This window comes from Lactuca serriola, chromosome 4 (genome assembly GCF_051521515.1).
Source record: "Lactuca serriola cultivar US96UC23 chromosome 4, Lser_US96UC23_V15, whole genome shotgun sequence".
Lineage (NCBI taxonomy): Eukaryota > Viridiplantae > Streptophyta > Magnoliopsida > Asterales > Asteraceae > Lactuca > Lactuca serriola.
Window position 1 is genome coordinate 371,969,400 of NC_136411.1, and position 16,154 is coordinate 371,985,553.

The 16,154-nt window shown below is 41.5% G+C and overlaps 1 protein-coding gene across 1 annotated transcript; it reads left to right on the forward strand.

Moving 5' to 3' along the window:
* The first annotated feature begins 14,457 nt into the window (after positions 1–14,457).
* On the forward strand, positions 14,458–15,881 carry LOC145097721 (small acidic-like protein). Its single transcript, XM_079035355.1, has 6 exons — positions 14,458–14,695; positions 14,790–14,842; positions 14,930–14,993; positions 15,183–15,225; positions 15,323–15,370; positions 15,501–15,881. Exons 1-6 carry the CDS (start codon positions 14,472–14,474, stop codon positions 15,660–15,662), a joined length of 594 nt encoding a protein of 197 aa, XP_078891481.1. The 5' UTR covers positions 14,458–14,471; the 3' UTR covers positions 15,663–15,881.
* Positions 15,882–16,154: the final 273 nt, after the last annotated feature.

The following is a 16,154-nucleotide window of genomic DNA, read 5'->3' on the forward strand; positions in this document are numbered from 1 at the left end:
GACTTTTATGTCTATCAAAACATTCAACCATATCATTCCACCATTTCCCTTTTTTTTCGAAGTATTTACCACTTATAAAGAGGATGAATGCTGAAAGAACTAAGGGTTTGGGGAAGTTAAAGAGCTTAAATAGGGCTCAAAACCCCGAAATTAGGGTTTTTGGTTCTGATTGCGTACGCCCAGTGTAACAGGTTGATCCTCCACGATCAGTCATTGCCTAGTACACCTAGCATACACACTGTATGCCCAACGCACTCAGCTTAACCTAAAACCTTTATAACTTCTAATGGTCATAACTTCTTTGGTCCAACTCCGTTTTCGACGATCTTTATATCCACGAAAATGTATTGAAGAGTCCACAATATTATCTAGATATCTTGAACTAAAAACTTATCGAACAAAAATCCATATTTAATGCAAGAACCCAGCCTATGACTTTTCCATTTCTACCCTTCAGCCCAATATGCAGTTCAATGGTTAAATCTTTTAATCTTCATTACCTCCTTGATGGGATTAAACAACTTTTAATCTATGAAGATCGATTAGATCTTGAACAAGTATAAGTATAAGAAACAGCAAGAACGCAATAATAATAGCAAACCAGAAAACAAAATTAAGAATGCAACAGCTTGAATCAATCGTGTTGAATGATTAAATAAAATCCTTAGAAGAGCTCGATTAAGAACATCAACTGTAAAGGATTGGAAGATTACAAGAGAGCAATATCGTAGAACTCTTGAAGGTAAAAACTCAAATCTTGAATCTTAAATCTTGACCTAATATGCATGCAAGCATTAACTTATATACTATACATAAAAGGCTCTCGGTTGGACAGGCCCAAACCGGAGAATACAAGGCTAATCTACGAGCCCAAAAGACGCAACATAAAACAAAACTTCAGCCCAACAATCTCCCCCTTTGCGTCAATTTGGAGCGAGACCTTCACTTCGTACTTGGGCCGGCGGCTGAAGCTGGTACCTTCTTCTTCACGATACTAAACAGACATTTGGTTATGGAAAGGATGGTCTGTCTAAACCGGATGTACCAATTGATCATATCTTCAAAGTACTTGATGTCATCAGCCGAATTGTCCTTACACCGCTTGACGATTGATAGGACGTGTTCCAAGCAAGTTGTGGTATAGAGGTGCTTGTCAGCTAAAGCGAACAGACATTTCTGTCCTTCGGCTCTGGTGAACATCACAGAGTTTCGCCTCGAATCTATCTTGCCCATTTTCATCGTGTTTAGATCACTGGCCGATCCCACAGGTTTGACTTTCGGTTTCTTCTTAAACACTGTGGCAACCTCCTGATCCATTAGGGCCACCTCCATGATATAGCATGTCAGCATCCTTTTGACATGGTCTAAGATGGGACCATATTCGGCTTCGTTTGTCAGCAAGATGTTGTACAAGACTATCCAATCATGAGGGTTCAGATTGGGCAGATCCGCCAGAGAGATCATGTGAGCAGTTCTTGCAGATCCTCGGATAAGCTTGAACTTGACGTTTGTGAATCTCCCCACGGCAAACGGCTTCATCACCCGAACATTGACAATCTTCTGGGCGCTCCATGTAAGGTATTGAGGGCGAGCGGCCTCCAGGTAGAAGTCAATGAGCTCCCTGTCAAGCTCATCGTTCGAATGCGGGACTTCGAAAATGTTGGAGAAGGCGTGGAAGATGAACGCCTTTCGAGTCAATGGCATATCAAATTGCGAATCGACCGAGTTGTTGCAGTCGAACGATATCACCGGCTCGAGCCATAGTATGCTTGGCGTCTCTATGGCCTCCTTTATCAAACGATCCCTGGTCCAGGCAGGGAAGAGTAGCTTTCGGCTCTCAAGGAGATCGTTGGCTTCTTTTTGTTTACATTCGGCTTCTTCAGCTTCACGTGCCACACGACTGACATCGTCATCAGTATTGCGACTGTTCTTTCTCTTTAACATGTCCGCAATAGTATCCTTGTCTTCATCTTCATCTTCATTGTCATCTCCTCCCTCTGCTATGTTTTTGCCTTTGTTCTTCACACCCGAACCCGAGGCATGACCAGTTGGGGGTGGTTCGGTTGTGTGAGTAGCTTTGGAGGAAGGAGGGGGTTTCGATCCTTTCTTCTCATCTCCCCCTTGTTTCGGAATGGACACGAAACTGGGTAGACCTTCAATTTTGCTTAAGAGGTCCATGGCCGGAGAGAGTTTCTCAGCGAGGGTATGCCTTACTGAGTGATTGAGGATGGGGTCGTGTGCTTCCAGGATGTTGGATAGAGCTGCGTGGACATCCGAAACACACGTCTTGATGACTTCCCTCTCGGATCGAAGAGCCTCCAATTGTTGTTCGGAGTTGGAAAGTTGGGTGCTCTTGACCTTGAGGGCAGTAGTCTTACTCGCCAGGACATCCATCAGTGAGTTTTCAGCCGCAAGATCCTCTTGTAGCTTTGCCAAGCGGGCATCGATGGAGGCATGGAGTGCCGAGTTGTCGTCGCTAAGGTTTTGTCTGAGGGTAGCGAACGAGGATAACTCCGTCTTTACAAACTGGGCCAATTGATTAACAAGTGGTTCCAGAGTTGTTTTGGTGGCTTCGGCGCTTTCCTGCATAGATTGTAGCAGGATTGAAGCGTCATGGAATAGTTTATCGACTTTTTCGGTCGCAGCCTCACAAGCTCGGGTGGAGGCGTCTATTGCAGCAGTTGCTGAGGCCATTGAATCATGTTGCGCCTTGGAGAAGGCATCAACGATCTTTTGAAGGGCGGCTTCAGATAAAGAAGACTGCTGGTTGGAAGAGGAGGCGAGAAGTTGATCTACCTTCTCGTTAAGCTCGCGAAGATGCTTCTTTGTCACTGGAGCATCATCCTCCTCATCACTTTGAACTTGAAACGGACTATAATAGACCGAATCATAGTTCATGTGATCACCACCAAGGTATTGATCATCGCCGTCGGAGGCGTCTTCTGGAGATTGAGGTAGTGGTGAAGCTGGGGGTGTTATTGGTTTAGTTGGTTCAGGTTGAGTGGGTGGGGGATTAGTTTCGGGTGGTGGTGGTGTATGGGTTTCGGGTTGTGGAGGTTCGGTTACGGGTGGGGTTTCGGTAACAGGTGGTGTTTCGGTTGATGTGGTGAATATGGGTGGTGGTATAGGGAATGAGGTTGGTGGTATAGTAGGGTTTATGGTGGGAATGGAAATAGGTATTGTGGGTGGAGGGGAAGGAACTGGGGATTGGTGAAGTTCCATCTCCGGGGTTGGGGACCGAGGGGGTGTGTTGCCTCTTTGTGGAGATTCGTCTCCGTGTGATCCCTCAGAGTCCGAACTCCCACCTTCGGATTCACTTGATGAGGAGGGAAGGAGTAGCTTTCGCTTTTGTTGGGTCTTCCTCCTTTTCGGTTTCGGTGACGAAGCAGCCTTTGGTTGTTTGCGCTTCTTGGGAGAAGGCTTTGGGGCTTTGGATGGTTTCTTCCCCTTGTCTGCCTTCTTACCCCTGGCCACCGGTTTGTCGGCATCATGGATTGATCGCAGCATGTCCGGTGTCAGTTCCCGCGGACCAGATGGCCCTAACTCCTTGATCGCCTTGATCATACTGCTATCTGATGGCACACTTCCATACATCGACTCCGGGATAGAGCCAATGAAGGAGAATTTCGATGCATCGGATACGATGATCTTCTTGGTATGGAACGTACCAACAGAAGACATCGGTGCACCGTCAGCAGTTGGGACCTCAAACCTGTCCATGGCCCATCTTGTGATCAGGATCCAGAACCGGGCCAGCGACACTTCAGAGTGTCGAGAAGTGGAAGAAAGGCTCTGAATCAGTTGTTGCCAAAGCACAAACCCATAATCGAGGTTGATCCCGTTGTACACCCCATACATGATTGACAGGAAAAGACGACTGGCCCCGTCCGATCCTGAGCTCCTCTCAGATAGTCCCTTAAAGAGAACTGTAAATAATCCATTCCACAGGGGCGGTAGGCATGACTTCTTGAACCTTGCAACAGAGGTAAGAACTTCCGTGTAGCCCATGTTGTAGAACATGCTGTATAACATCCCAACCGGAATCGTCTTCGGGTTAACACGTGATTTGTCTGCAGCAAACCCAAGCATGGTGCAGAAGCGGGGACGAGAAATCGACGTCTTGTGTTGCGCTAGTTCGAAAAATATCCTGTCGACGCCCTTGTCGTAGTAGGCCGTCGCATAGACCTGAGATAGAGCCACCATTGGCACTGTTTCAATTCTGGACAATGCCGGAGCAAGCTGGGAGAACTTGAGGCATTCGATAACCGGCGACATGTAGGGATCATAGGCTAGTGGGTTCAGATCAATGACAAGGCATTGTTGAGGTCTGATGGGAAGAATCTGAGAAGTAGCATGAACGGATGAAGATTCAGCCATTGTTGCAGGTGTGGAGAAGAAGATGACCGGGAGAGAGTTTTGGGAGTAATTTTGCTTTGGGAATTATGGGGGCAGTAAAGAGGTAAAAGGTGGTGTTGATGGCTTTTTATAGTAGGTGATAGGAGAGAGAAAGATCGTTTCAAATCTCGTATTGAAATACGGAAGGGTTTTTGAGTGACTGATTGGTGACAGTTGGGACGTGCGATGATCACGTAGGAGAGAGAGTGTCAGAATCCTAGGATCACGCCGCCCAATAAGCGCCGGTTTAGAGAGAGAAACCGTTTCCATTTCCACACGCGCCATTAATGCCAGATGGATGACGCTTCAATACTGCACACGCGTCCAATAAATGTCAGAAAAAGCGCGGCCTCTTCAAATTCACGCGCCCTCCTTTTTTTACCGTCGTTTGAATATCTATCCTTTGAACTCCCGCCTCGTCAGCAACCTTTTGAACTTATCCCTTTTCTTTTAAACGCCACTTTTTGAATAAAATGCCCACGTGGATTATCGGCAACCACAACTTTATTATGAACTATCCATGATTCATCCAGCCTGTAAAATAATTAGTAACGGATTTTTGAAAATCTTGGATTTTCGTGCAAAGAGTGTAAAAGATAAAGAAATAAAGCAACTCTTTTTGGGATTATCTGTGATGTCAATGATGACACAAAACTGATGATCCCGGGCACGAATCTCTTCCTTCAAGGTCAAGAGAGACCTCAAAGTGTTAGTATGGAATCCCGTTGAATTACGATCAAACATTTATTAATAAATGTTGAAAGGCTTCTTTAAATAAGGCAAATTAAGGGTGGTTTCGCTTTAATTCAACAATTCAATTCCTGATATAAGAACGAACGTGAACAAAGTACTTGTGAGACCAGTGTAGTCTGTTGAACAAGTAGGTTAGAGTTAATTTTGTAGTGGCTTGGATTAATATGAAATCTCAGATAAAAATTTAAAATTGGATCCCTTGGGAAGAAATGTCATGATGTGTAACAATTTCATTGGAACCACACAAAAAGAAAAAAATGAGATTTCATGAAGGTACATTCGTTAATTCATTGGTGAAAACTTGATCAAGTTAATTGGTCACCGTCAATTCGTTGGTGTCGAATTTTGGGTTTCACTCAGCTCGTAGTGGCACGAAGCTAAGATCATAAACACAGATGTTGTGTAACCATAAACCTCAGTGGTAGTTGCTGAGAGTCTCAAGGGTTACAGTGAGGATACGAATGTTATGGAGAAGAATAATGGGGATGGTGAAAGAAGACATAGTACCTCTGCTGCGAACATAAGGACCAAGCAGGAGACTCTGAACTCATGTGAGAAAAGAGTGAGGTAGCTCACGATTAGAATAAATTAGTTAGCCTTATTGGGAAGACAAGGTTTGTGTATACCAGGTCATGAAGGCTATTATTCAAAATCTTATGAGGCTTGGGACACATACAGCAGCATGCTTCTAGGGACACTTAAGTAAGATATCAAATATATCCCCATAAACGAATTAGCACAAAAAAAATAAAATATTTTTGGAGTTTTTGAAATTGAAAGAAAAAAAATTTTATAAAAGAGTTAAAAAAAATACGATTTTTAAAAAAAACTTTGAAAGAAAAAAAATGGGAAAACCGAACCCGAACGTTCGGTTGGTTTCGGTTGAGGAAAATTTTGAAAAACCGAACCCGAACCTTCGGTTGGTTTCGGTTCAGGAAAATTTTGAAAAACCGAACCCGAACCTTCGGTTGGTTTCGGTTCAGGAAAATTTTGAAAAACCGAACCCGAACCTTCGGTTGGTTTCGGTTCAACAAAATTTTGGAAAGCCGAACCCGAACCTTCTGGAGGTTTCAGTTTTGGAAAATTTTTAAGAAACCAAGGAGTTTAGATAAGTAAAAAAAAACTTTGTACATAAAGAAAAACGAATTTTGCACCAGAAATGTACAACAAGGAGAAACTACCTTTGAAGTAATGAGCGAGTGAAATGGTGGAACCGAACCCGAACGTTCGGTTGGAATCGCTTCTTACGTTTGAGATCGAGAGGTAGTGTGAGGTACTGACTCTGATTCCATCATGCCTAGCCCTTGCAAAATTTTATTGAATGATGCTTCTGGAAGAGCTTTGGTGAAGACGTCAGCCAGTTGATCAGTGGTTCTTACGAAGTGAACTTCGACATTTCCATCTTCCACATGATCTTTGATGAAGTGATACCTCAGTGCTATGTGTTTGGTTTTAGAGTGTTGCACCGGGTTATGACAGATCCTAATTGCGCTTTCAGAGTCCCAATATAGAGGGATCTTCTTCATATTGAGTCCATAGTCTCGAAGTTGACTCTGGATCCAAATCACTTGTGATGTGCAGGATGCAGCGGCAATGTATTCCGCTTCAGCAGTAGACAGCGACACACATGTATGTTTCTTGGATTGCCAGCTGACCAACTTCCCATCAAGAAATTGACAGCCATCAGTTGTGCTTTTGCGGTCGAGTCCACATCCTCCAAGGTCAGCATCAGAGTAGGCTTGAACGAAGAAGCCAGAGTTGGATGGATACCATAGACCTAAGGAGGCGGTTCGCTTGAGATAGCGTAGGATGTTCTTCACTGCCAGCATGTGAGGTTCGCGTGGGTTAGCCTGAAATCGAGCACAATAACATACAGAAAACATGATATCAGGCCTGCTAGCAGTTAGATACATCAGTGAGCCTATCATTTGACGATAGAGCGTGATGTCGACAGCCGGTTTATCCAGTGAAGGGGTAAGTTTGGTGCCGAATGCCATTGGGACTTTGACTTTTGAGTCTCCCATCATTCCAAACTGCGCTAGGAGAGTCTTCGTGTAAGCTTCCTGGTTGATAAAGATGCCTTCGGGTCCCTATCTTATATTTAAACCAAGGAAAAAATTAATAGGACCCATTGAGCTCATTTCAAACTTAGTCTCCATCAACTTTCTGAATTCAGCTGTTAAGTTGGGATTCGTAGAGCCAAAGATGATGTCATCGACATAAATTTGAACTATCATAAGGTGGTTACCTTCCTTTTTGCGAAAGAAGGTTGGGTCAACCGAACCTTGTTTGAATTTGGACATCTTTAAAAATTTTGTAAGCGTTTCATACCAGGCTCTCGGAGCTTGTTTGAGGCCATACACAGCTTTATCCAGAATGTAGCAATGATTTGGATATTTTTCGTTCACGAACCCAGGAGGTTGCTCCACATACACAGTTTCTTCAAGTTCTCCATTGAGAAATGCGCACTTGACGTCCATTTGGAAGACCTCAAAGTTTTTGTGAGCAGCATATGCCAGAAATATTCTAACCGATTCTAGCCTAGCTACTGGAGCGAACGTCTCTTCGTAATCTATCCCTTCCTCCTGACAGTATCCTTTGACAACCAGACGTGCCTTGTTCCTTATGACATTACCTTCCTTGTCCATTTTGTTTCTAAAAACCCATTTGAGACCAACAACTGAAGCATCCGGAGGAGTTGGAATGAGGCGCCAGACTTTGTTCCTTTCGAACTCGTTTAGTTCGTCTTGCATTGCTTGAACCCAATCAGAGTGATCGAGGGCAGTGTTCACTGTCTTCGGTTCAACTTTTGATATAAATGAGTTAAACATACAAAACTCAACCTTTGAGAATAAGGATGTCTGTTTTGCCTTCAGTTGAGATCGGGTCAGAACCTTTTCAGATACATCACCAACTACTTGAGAGATAGGATGATCTCTGGTCCATTTTGTAAGAGGAGGGTAATTCGGATCGAAGGTTGGATCTAGTTCAGCGTTGATCATCTCTTCAGGCTCAGATTGGCTATCGAAATCAAGCGTCATATCATCATGCTCCCCCTCAATTGATGAGTCTTGAGAAACATGAGGTTCAGGGGTTTCTTGTGGTGCTGGATTTTCAGGCATTGAAGCACCTTCGTTTGGAGGGGCACCTTCGGTTGGAGAGTTACCTTCGGTTGATGAAGGACCTTCGGTTGAAGTAGTAGAGCTTGGCTCCCCTTGGACATGTGAGCTTGGCTCCCCCTCGACTGAAGCATTGTTGTTTGGAGATTCATCAGCAGGCGATTCTCCTTCATGCATTCTTCTTGCAGCATCTTCGACAATCTGCTTCATATGATCTATTTTGTTGTCGGCTGCACCTGCTTCGGAGAGAGAAGCTTTTTCTGGTTCGTCAAAGAGATCCAGAAAATTCTCATACATATTGGCGATTGAGACTGTGACTTGACCAGTTTGAGGAAAGATTTCCCTGGCAGTATCATCTATGGCCTTTAGCTTCTTGACATAGTTATCGTCGAAGGTCACATAGTATGTCTCTTCAATTCTTCTTGATCGTTTGTTTAGGACCCTGTACGCCTTTGAAGTGAGTGAGTAACCCAGAAAGATTCCCTCGTCGGCTTTGACATCAAACTTGTTGCGGTGATCTTTAGAATTAAAGATAAAACACCTTGAGCCAAAAACGTGGAAAAATTTCACATTGGGCTTCCTGTTGTTTAAGATCTCATATGGTGTGAGCGTGAATCGCTTGTTGAGATAGGACCTGTTTTGTGTATAACAAGCAGCAGAAATAGCATCAGCCCAAAAATAAAGAGGTAAGGAAGCGAAACTTAACATAGTTCGGGCAGCTTCACACAGAGATCGGTTTCGTCTTTCGACTATTCCGTTCTGCTGTGGTGTGTAGGGAGCTGAGAAATTATGGCTAATTCCCTTTTCTGCAAGAAACTCTTCAAACTCCCTGTTCTTGAATTCGAGACCATTGTCACTCCTTATGTTGCGAACGACCTTCTTGAGCTGAACTTCAATTTGCTTGATAAACACTTTCAGCTTTTGAGTCGCTTCAGATTTGAGCTTTAGAAAGAACACCCATGTAAATCGAGAGAAGTCATCAACGATAACAAGAATGTACTTGCTACCACCGATGCTTTCAATATATGAAGAACCACACAAATCGATATGAAGCAATTCGAGTGGTTCAACAACTTTTGTGTTAATTATGGATGGGTGACTTTGACGACTCTGCTTTCCCATTTCACATGCAGCACATAAATGCTCTCTGTCAAACTTGAGCAATGGAAGACCCCTAACATGACCTCCAGTGACAAGTCGGTTGATATCTTTGAAATTGAGATGAGAGAGTCTTCTGTGCCACAACCAGCTTTCGTCGGATTGAGCTTTTGATAGCAGACATATTGCTGGATTTCCTTTGATGGGTTTCATGTTCAGCGGAAACATTTCACCCTTTCGCTCTGACTTCAGAATCACTTTCTTTGTCTTTTTCTCTATGATTTCAGAACCTTCATCATCGAATGAAACTTTAAGACCTATACCTCCAACAAGTTGAGATACACTGATGAGGTTGTGTTGAAGTCCTTTCACATAGGCCACCTTCCTAATGGTAAAATCACCATTCGTTATCATCCCATATCCCTTTATGGTGCCGAAAGAGTTATTTCCAAACTTAACGTTGCCACCATTTGTAAGAGATCTGTATTCCCTGAGTTCCTCTTTTCGCCCTGTCATGTGACGCGAGCAGCCACTGTCGATGTACCATTCTTCGTCAAACTGCTCGTCACTTATAACCTGCAAAAATTAAGCAAATTTAGGAACCCAAAGTTTCTTGGGTCCATGTGAGGTTTTCATGGGAACAGGAATAGTTAGAGAGATGTCAACAAGATAGGTTCTTTTAATTAGAGTTGTTTCATCTTTCTTTTTAATGGTGAATACTTTTATTTTGTTAGGATTGGGTTGGTTTCCTGTGGGCTCAGGCTTGGATTCATCGACCTTTCGCTTTCCCTTCTGTTCAGCTGATGAATGAGGTTTTTGAGGAACAGTGGGATTAGCTTTAGAGCAAGATAGAGATGAATGAGTAGAAGTAGAATGACGAGAAGAGTTAGAACGAGAGAATTTGGATGGGGAGGACTTTCTGGCTGATGACTCTAGGTGACCCTTTTGCTTTTGATCATTGGTGGGGTTAACCTTTGAGTCTTGTTCTCGTCTGACTTCAGAGCCGAATCTCTGAGTTCGGTTGGAGTTGTTCTTGGAACCGAACCTTTGGTTTCGGTTGAAATCCTTTTCAGAACCGAACCTTTGCTTTCGGTTGGTATCTTCTTGCGAACCGAACCTTGGCTTTCGGTTGGTATCTTCTTGCGAACCGAACCTTGGCTTTCGGTTGTTGGAATTATCAGGCTTTCTTACGGGATTGTTTTCATACTTCAGATTCTTGTCTTTGTGTGAATAGTATGCATTCTGGGAGTGCCAGAATTGTTTCCTTTCAGAAAGGTTTTTCCTGTATCTTAGGTTCCTTTCTATCTTTTTATCCCTCATCTGTTTAGGTTGATGATGAACGTTCGCTTTCGCTTTTGATATCACCTTGGCTGGTTCCTTTTGAACTTTAGGCGTTTTTCTTTGAGCCAAGGGTGCAGCTGGAATATCTGAAGAAGATTCAGTTTGCCCTGAGGAAGTGGAAGGAGTATCTGATGAAGTTTCACTTGGAGCTGTTGGCGTTGAAGGAATGTCTTTTTTTGCTGAACGATCAACCTCTTGAGGAGTATCTTTTGTACCACTTGTGCTTGGTTCACTGAAATTATCAGGCTTGTTCAGGTATGTATCTCCCTTTCTTCATCCAAGAGGTTCTTTCAGATAGGCCAACGGTTTCGTTTCCATTGTCAATAGGAGCTTCCCAGAAGAACTCATCACAACCGTCAGCATTGTCTTCGTTAACAATAGCCGTGAGTTCAGCTGTTTGATGTTCGGTTACTCCAGTCACTTTGTATACCTGATTCGGAGTGGTTCTGACTTTTTGATACACTACAGCCTTTTCTACTAATTTCGGGGACTTTTGTTGGGACAATCTAGCGAATTCCACAGAATTTTCAGAAATAAGATTTTTGTGGTTTTTAGATTCGTTTTTAACAAATTCTGAGCAGTCAACCGTATCCTCTACAGAAATTTCACTCATGTTTTCGTCCTCGTTAAGCTCAGATGCATTTTCAACATCGATTTTATTTTCTGAGCTTACTTTGGCATTTAGAGAGTCAAACTTTTGTATGGTTTCGGTTCTCAGTTTAAGTCTGTCATTTTCGTCCAAAAGATTTTTGAGCATGTCCTTATGGTCTTTGGATTTAATGAAGGACTCAATTTTGTCCAGTCCAATCTGATAAGTTGGGTTGACATCATCAGACGAAATCACACTCTCACAATTGTAAGCTTCGGCATCGATTTCATCCTCCTTAAATTCTAGGAATGGTAAAATCATACGGTGGATCTTTTTGCCTATCTCACAGTCTAAGTGAAGCTGAGTAATATTGGAATATAAACGTTTAGCTATTAAACAAAAAACATTTCGTTGTTTTAACAATTTCAAATTGTCTCTCTGCAAATAAATATTTTCGTCTTTGACTTTAATTAATTCCGACTCTTTTAACTCAATCCACATACGCCGCTCCTCACTCTTCGACGCCACCCTGCTTAATTGATCAGTCAGGTTAGAATTGGTGACTCGAGTTTGAGTTAAGCTACTATCTAAATGAGAAATTCTTGTGTTAACGTTTTTTAGTTCTTTCTCATATGAGGATGATGGTACTTTAGATGAAATAAAAACAGATTGTACCTTCTTTATCAGTTCATCAAGCTCATTGAACTGTTGGCTGAGTGGTTTGGCCGTGAAGCACATATCTTCCTGCACCTTCGGTCCATTGCTTCCTCCATCGGTATTGTATCCCCTCATCTGAGATGCGCTTGACACCATGAAGCATTTTCCACCACTGCTTTCCTCCTTAGCCATATAAGCCTTTCCATGAGTAGGCTTCCTCACTTCTTCGTCTTCTGAGTCAGTAGACCACACTTCAGTGCTACCGAACTCATCGTCATTAACCGAACCCTGCACAATAAGAGCATTAATAGAAGGGTTAGCGGTAGACTTTTTCTTTCTCAACTCATCCAATCTCTTCTGCAGCACGGCTTCCTCATCCTTTCCGTCATCCTTTTCAGCCATCCTTTTAAGAACACAGTCCTTAACATAGTGGTTCTTGCCACCACAGTAAAAACAGCTTACTCCAGAGTCGCCATCTGCCTTCGGTTCCTTCTTGGACTCCTCAGCCTTCGGTTCATTGTTCGCCTTTTCAGAGCTGTAACTCCCCTGCCAGTTTCGGTTTTTGTTGTTGGGGAATCTCTTCTTTATGAACCTCTTAGGATTGGATACCATCATGGCATAATCCTCAGTTGAGAGGTCATATTCTTCTAAATTGAGCTCTTCATCCTCCATCACAGCTTTACTTTTAGATAGGAGGGCCAACGAACCAAGACTAGAGACAACATTTTTCTCTTGAACCACAATCTTCTCTTGGGACTTTAGAATACCCACCAGTTTTGCCAAAGAGTATGATTTAAACTGTTCATGGGCTTTGACGGTGGAAACAACTGCTCTCCATTCAGATCGCAGTCCGTTCAAGAAAGTAACCTTTTGTTCGATGAGCTTCCTTTCAATGTCGTGTTTGATCATCTTGCTGAGAAGATGATTGAAGCGATCAAACGTCTGGGTCACAGTTTCTTCAGCCCCTTGCCTGAATTCTCCAAACTCAGATAGAAGCAAGGTTTGGATAGAATGTTCAAGATCTTCGTCTGTGGAATACAGTTCGCGAAGTCTATCCCACACTTCCTTCGCCGTAGTGCATGAGCTGACCAGTCTGAATGTGTCGGACTGAAGGGCGAATCTGATCAACCTTAGTGCCTTAATATTGCACTGGAATTTGTCTTTTTCATCTTGCGCAATATTCGTTACGTCCTTAAGCAGATCGTTGTATTCTTTTTGCGTCTTAATAACTCTGGATGTTGCGGAATGAGAAAACGGTCCATTGATAATGGCTTCCCATATGAGAAAACCATTGTCCTCCGATCCAATCACGTAATCTTCAAAATGATGTGCCCATACTTCATAGTCATGGGTGTATAAGATTGGAATCTTTGTCGTCGAACCAATGCTGTTGGAGATATTAATAGGGTTTGATTGCGTCACGTCCATTATGATCGTAATAACCTGTTCAAAGATCAGACTTGTAATAAAGCAGATTAGGGCAAAACAATAAATACTAAGATACGTCAATTATGATGACGGCTCAATAAATATCGATGATTGCGGAAAACCCTAATGGAAATCTTTTTCACAGAAAAGATGTGTATCGATTACACAGCCTCCTGCTCTGATACCAATTGATGGGATTAAACAACTTTTAATCTATGAAGATCGATTAGATCTTGAACAAGTATAAGTATAAGAAACAGCAAGAACGCAATAATAATAGCAAACCAGAAAACAAAATTAAGAATGCAACAGCTTGAATCAATTGTGTTGAATGATTAAATAAAATCCTTAGAAGAGCTCGATTAAGAACATCAACTGTAAAGGATTGGAAGATTACAAGAGAGCAATATCGTAGAACTCTTGAAGGTAAAAACTCAAATCTTGAATCTTAAATCTTGACCTAATATGCATGCAAGCATTAACTTATATACTATACATAAAAGGCTCTCGGTTGGACAGGCCCAAACCGGAGAATACAAGGCTAATCTACGAGCCCAAAAGACGCAACATAAAACAAAACTTCAGCCCAACACTCCTTCTACAAGGACTAAACCTTACCTCCTTAAGACCCATATCCTTTACACAATCGACTTCCAGTCCACAACCCTAAAATAAGAAATAACAGTAAACAAGATGTTACAAACAGTTTGGTGAAAGTCTATTGATCGACTTCGACTTATCAAAAGACAGTCAGGTAATAAATATATAAAACAAATAAATGTTTATAAGTGGTAAATACTTCAAAAAAAAAAAAAAAAAAAGGAAATGGTGGAATGATGTGGTTGAATGTTTTGATAGACATAAAAGTCCGCACATATAGCCCAAATACATGTCTTCGATTAATGCAAACTTGCAAAAATGTCGAAGTAATTTTATGTTAAGTAGAAGAATTGGAAATATGTAGATTTATAAAGGTTCGTCTAATAATACCAGACTTCATAGTTGAGGTACCAAATTTGCATATAAACAATAAAACAGGGGTTAAATTAAACTTGTCTTCTAGGTTTAAGAACACTTTGATATTCAGTCTTATGCTGAAAGCCAGGATGAGTAGCAGGCCGCGTACCGGTCCGCCGAAACACGCCAACAAGTTCGCCTGGAAACCCAACGCCGGCGTCAAAATCAACGAAACCGAAGTCGGAGGAAGGTTTAGGCCTTTATCTGACATCACCGGAGTTTGCCCTAAGTGTAAAGATCAAATCGAATGGAAACGCAAATACGGCAAATACAAACCCCTAACAGAACCAGCCAAATGGTAATTAACACAATCTCTATTTTAATCGGTTCTCTTTTCACTTCTCAATGTCGATTCTCAGTGATGATTCCTCTTTTCAATGATTTTTTAACAGTCAGAAATGTACCAAACGTGCTGTTCGTCAGGCTTACCATAATCTCTGTAACGGTTAGTGCTTGATAATTAACAAGTTTTTGAATTTGAATTTGTGTTCTTCTGTGTTTTTTTCACTAAGAATCGTAACATAATCTGCAGCTTGTGCTAGGGAACATAACGTATGTGCTAAATGTTCATGCCGCGTTGACAGAATCGTTGGAAGGTTTGAGAATTTTTGCGCTTTCTGATTTCTCTTGATACATGTATGATGACAAAGGGTTTCCGTTTTAAATCATTTGGAAAATCCAAAAAGTTGCAATCAAAATCAAATCAATTAACTGCATTTAGAAAAGAGTATCATCCATGATATATATACATATGCTAATTTGAGCGTCAATGAACTTGCTTGCAGAGATATTACTGAAGTAGAAGCTGAACAGAAGATGCTTCAAGCGGTTTGTTCTAATTTCTAAACTTCAACATTTTGCATACAATTGCGTTTGATCATCTTTTTTGTTTTTTTAATTTGTTAAAACCCTGGTTTTGATTTAGGCCATTGGTAATGCTCGTGAGAGAGACAAGAGATCCTTGATTCGTGCTGTAAGTTTCTTTTTGCTCTTTCTATCCCAATTCTCTATTTGATTTCTTATTTTGGATAAAACTAGAAAATTGTAGGAAAAATGATATGTATTTTGAGTTCTTGATGCTTATTTTTATGGCTATGTGACAGATGAACAAAGGAAAGACACAAACAAAAGAACAAGATCCAACTGATAATGATAAAAAAGCTGGTGATTTGTTCAAAGCTGAATCACTTGAAGCATATGCAGGCACAACCAGAGATGATGAAGATGAGGATTACAGTGAAGATGAGACCCAAGTAGTTAACTGAGAATGCTCTTAATATATTATTAAATTAGGGTTAAGAATCACAGCATCTTTTATTGTAACAAAAGGAGTGATAGTGTGATTTCTATGTGATCAGTTTCTTGTTTTTTGCATCATGTACGTTTAATTCAGTGAGTTAGGTCCATTTTTGTCCTTTAAAACATTCAATACCCTCACTGTACCATTTACACCAAAATGGTGAAAAATAGTGATTCCATTCCAACCCTAGTATCCTATACTTCTTTTACACTACTTTTACATAGAAAAATATATTCTCATTATATTCAATTTCTTCTTTTTAGTTTATATATTGTCAAAAAAAACTTCTTTGCTTAATTGGTTAATTAGTTTTGGGTAAAATGTGCCAAGTGTACCAATGGTTTGAGCTAATTTGCATGTTCTTTTTTATTTTCACTTGGATCGTTCTATGTACCCCCCCCCCCCCCTTCTTTTTTTTTCTGCGTCATTTCTATGATATTCTTTTTGTCCCTAGTAT

Bases quoted from the DNA above. Each gene is read 5' to 3' on its own strand.
- LOC145097721 (XM_079035355.1), top strand. From the start codon at position 14,472: ATGCTGAAAGCCAGGATGAGTAGCAGGCCGCGTACCGGTCCGCCGAAA. The intron at 14,994-15,182 runs GTTTGAGAATTT...ACTTGCTTGCAG, and splicing joins GTTGACAGAATCGTTGGAAG to AGATATTACTGAAGTAGAAG. The intron at 15,371-15,500 runs GTAAGTTTCTTT...GCTATGTGACAG, and splicing joins AGAGATCCTTGATTCGTGCT to ATGAACAAAGGAAAGACACA.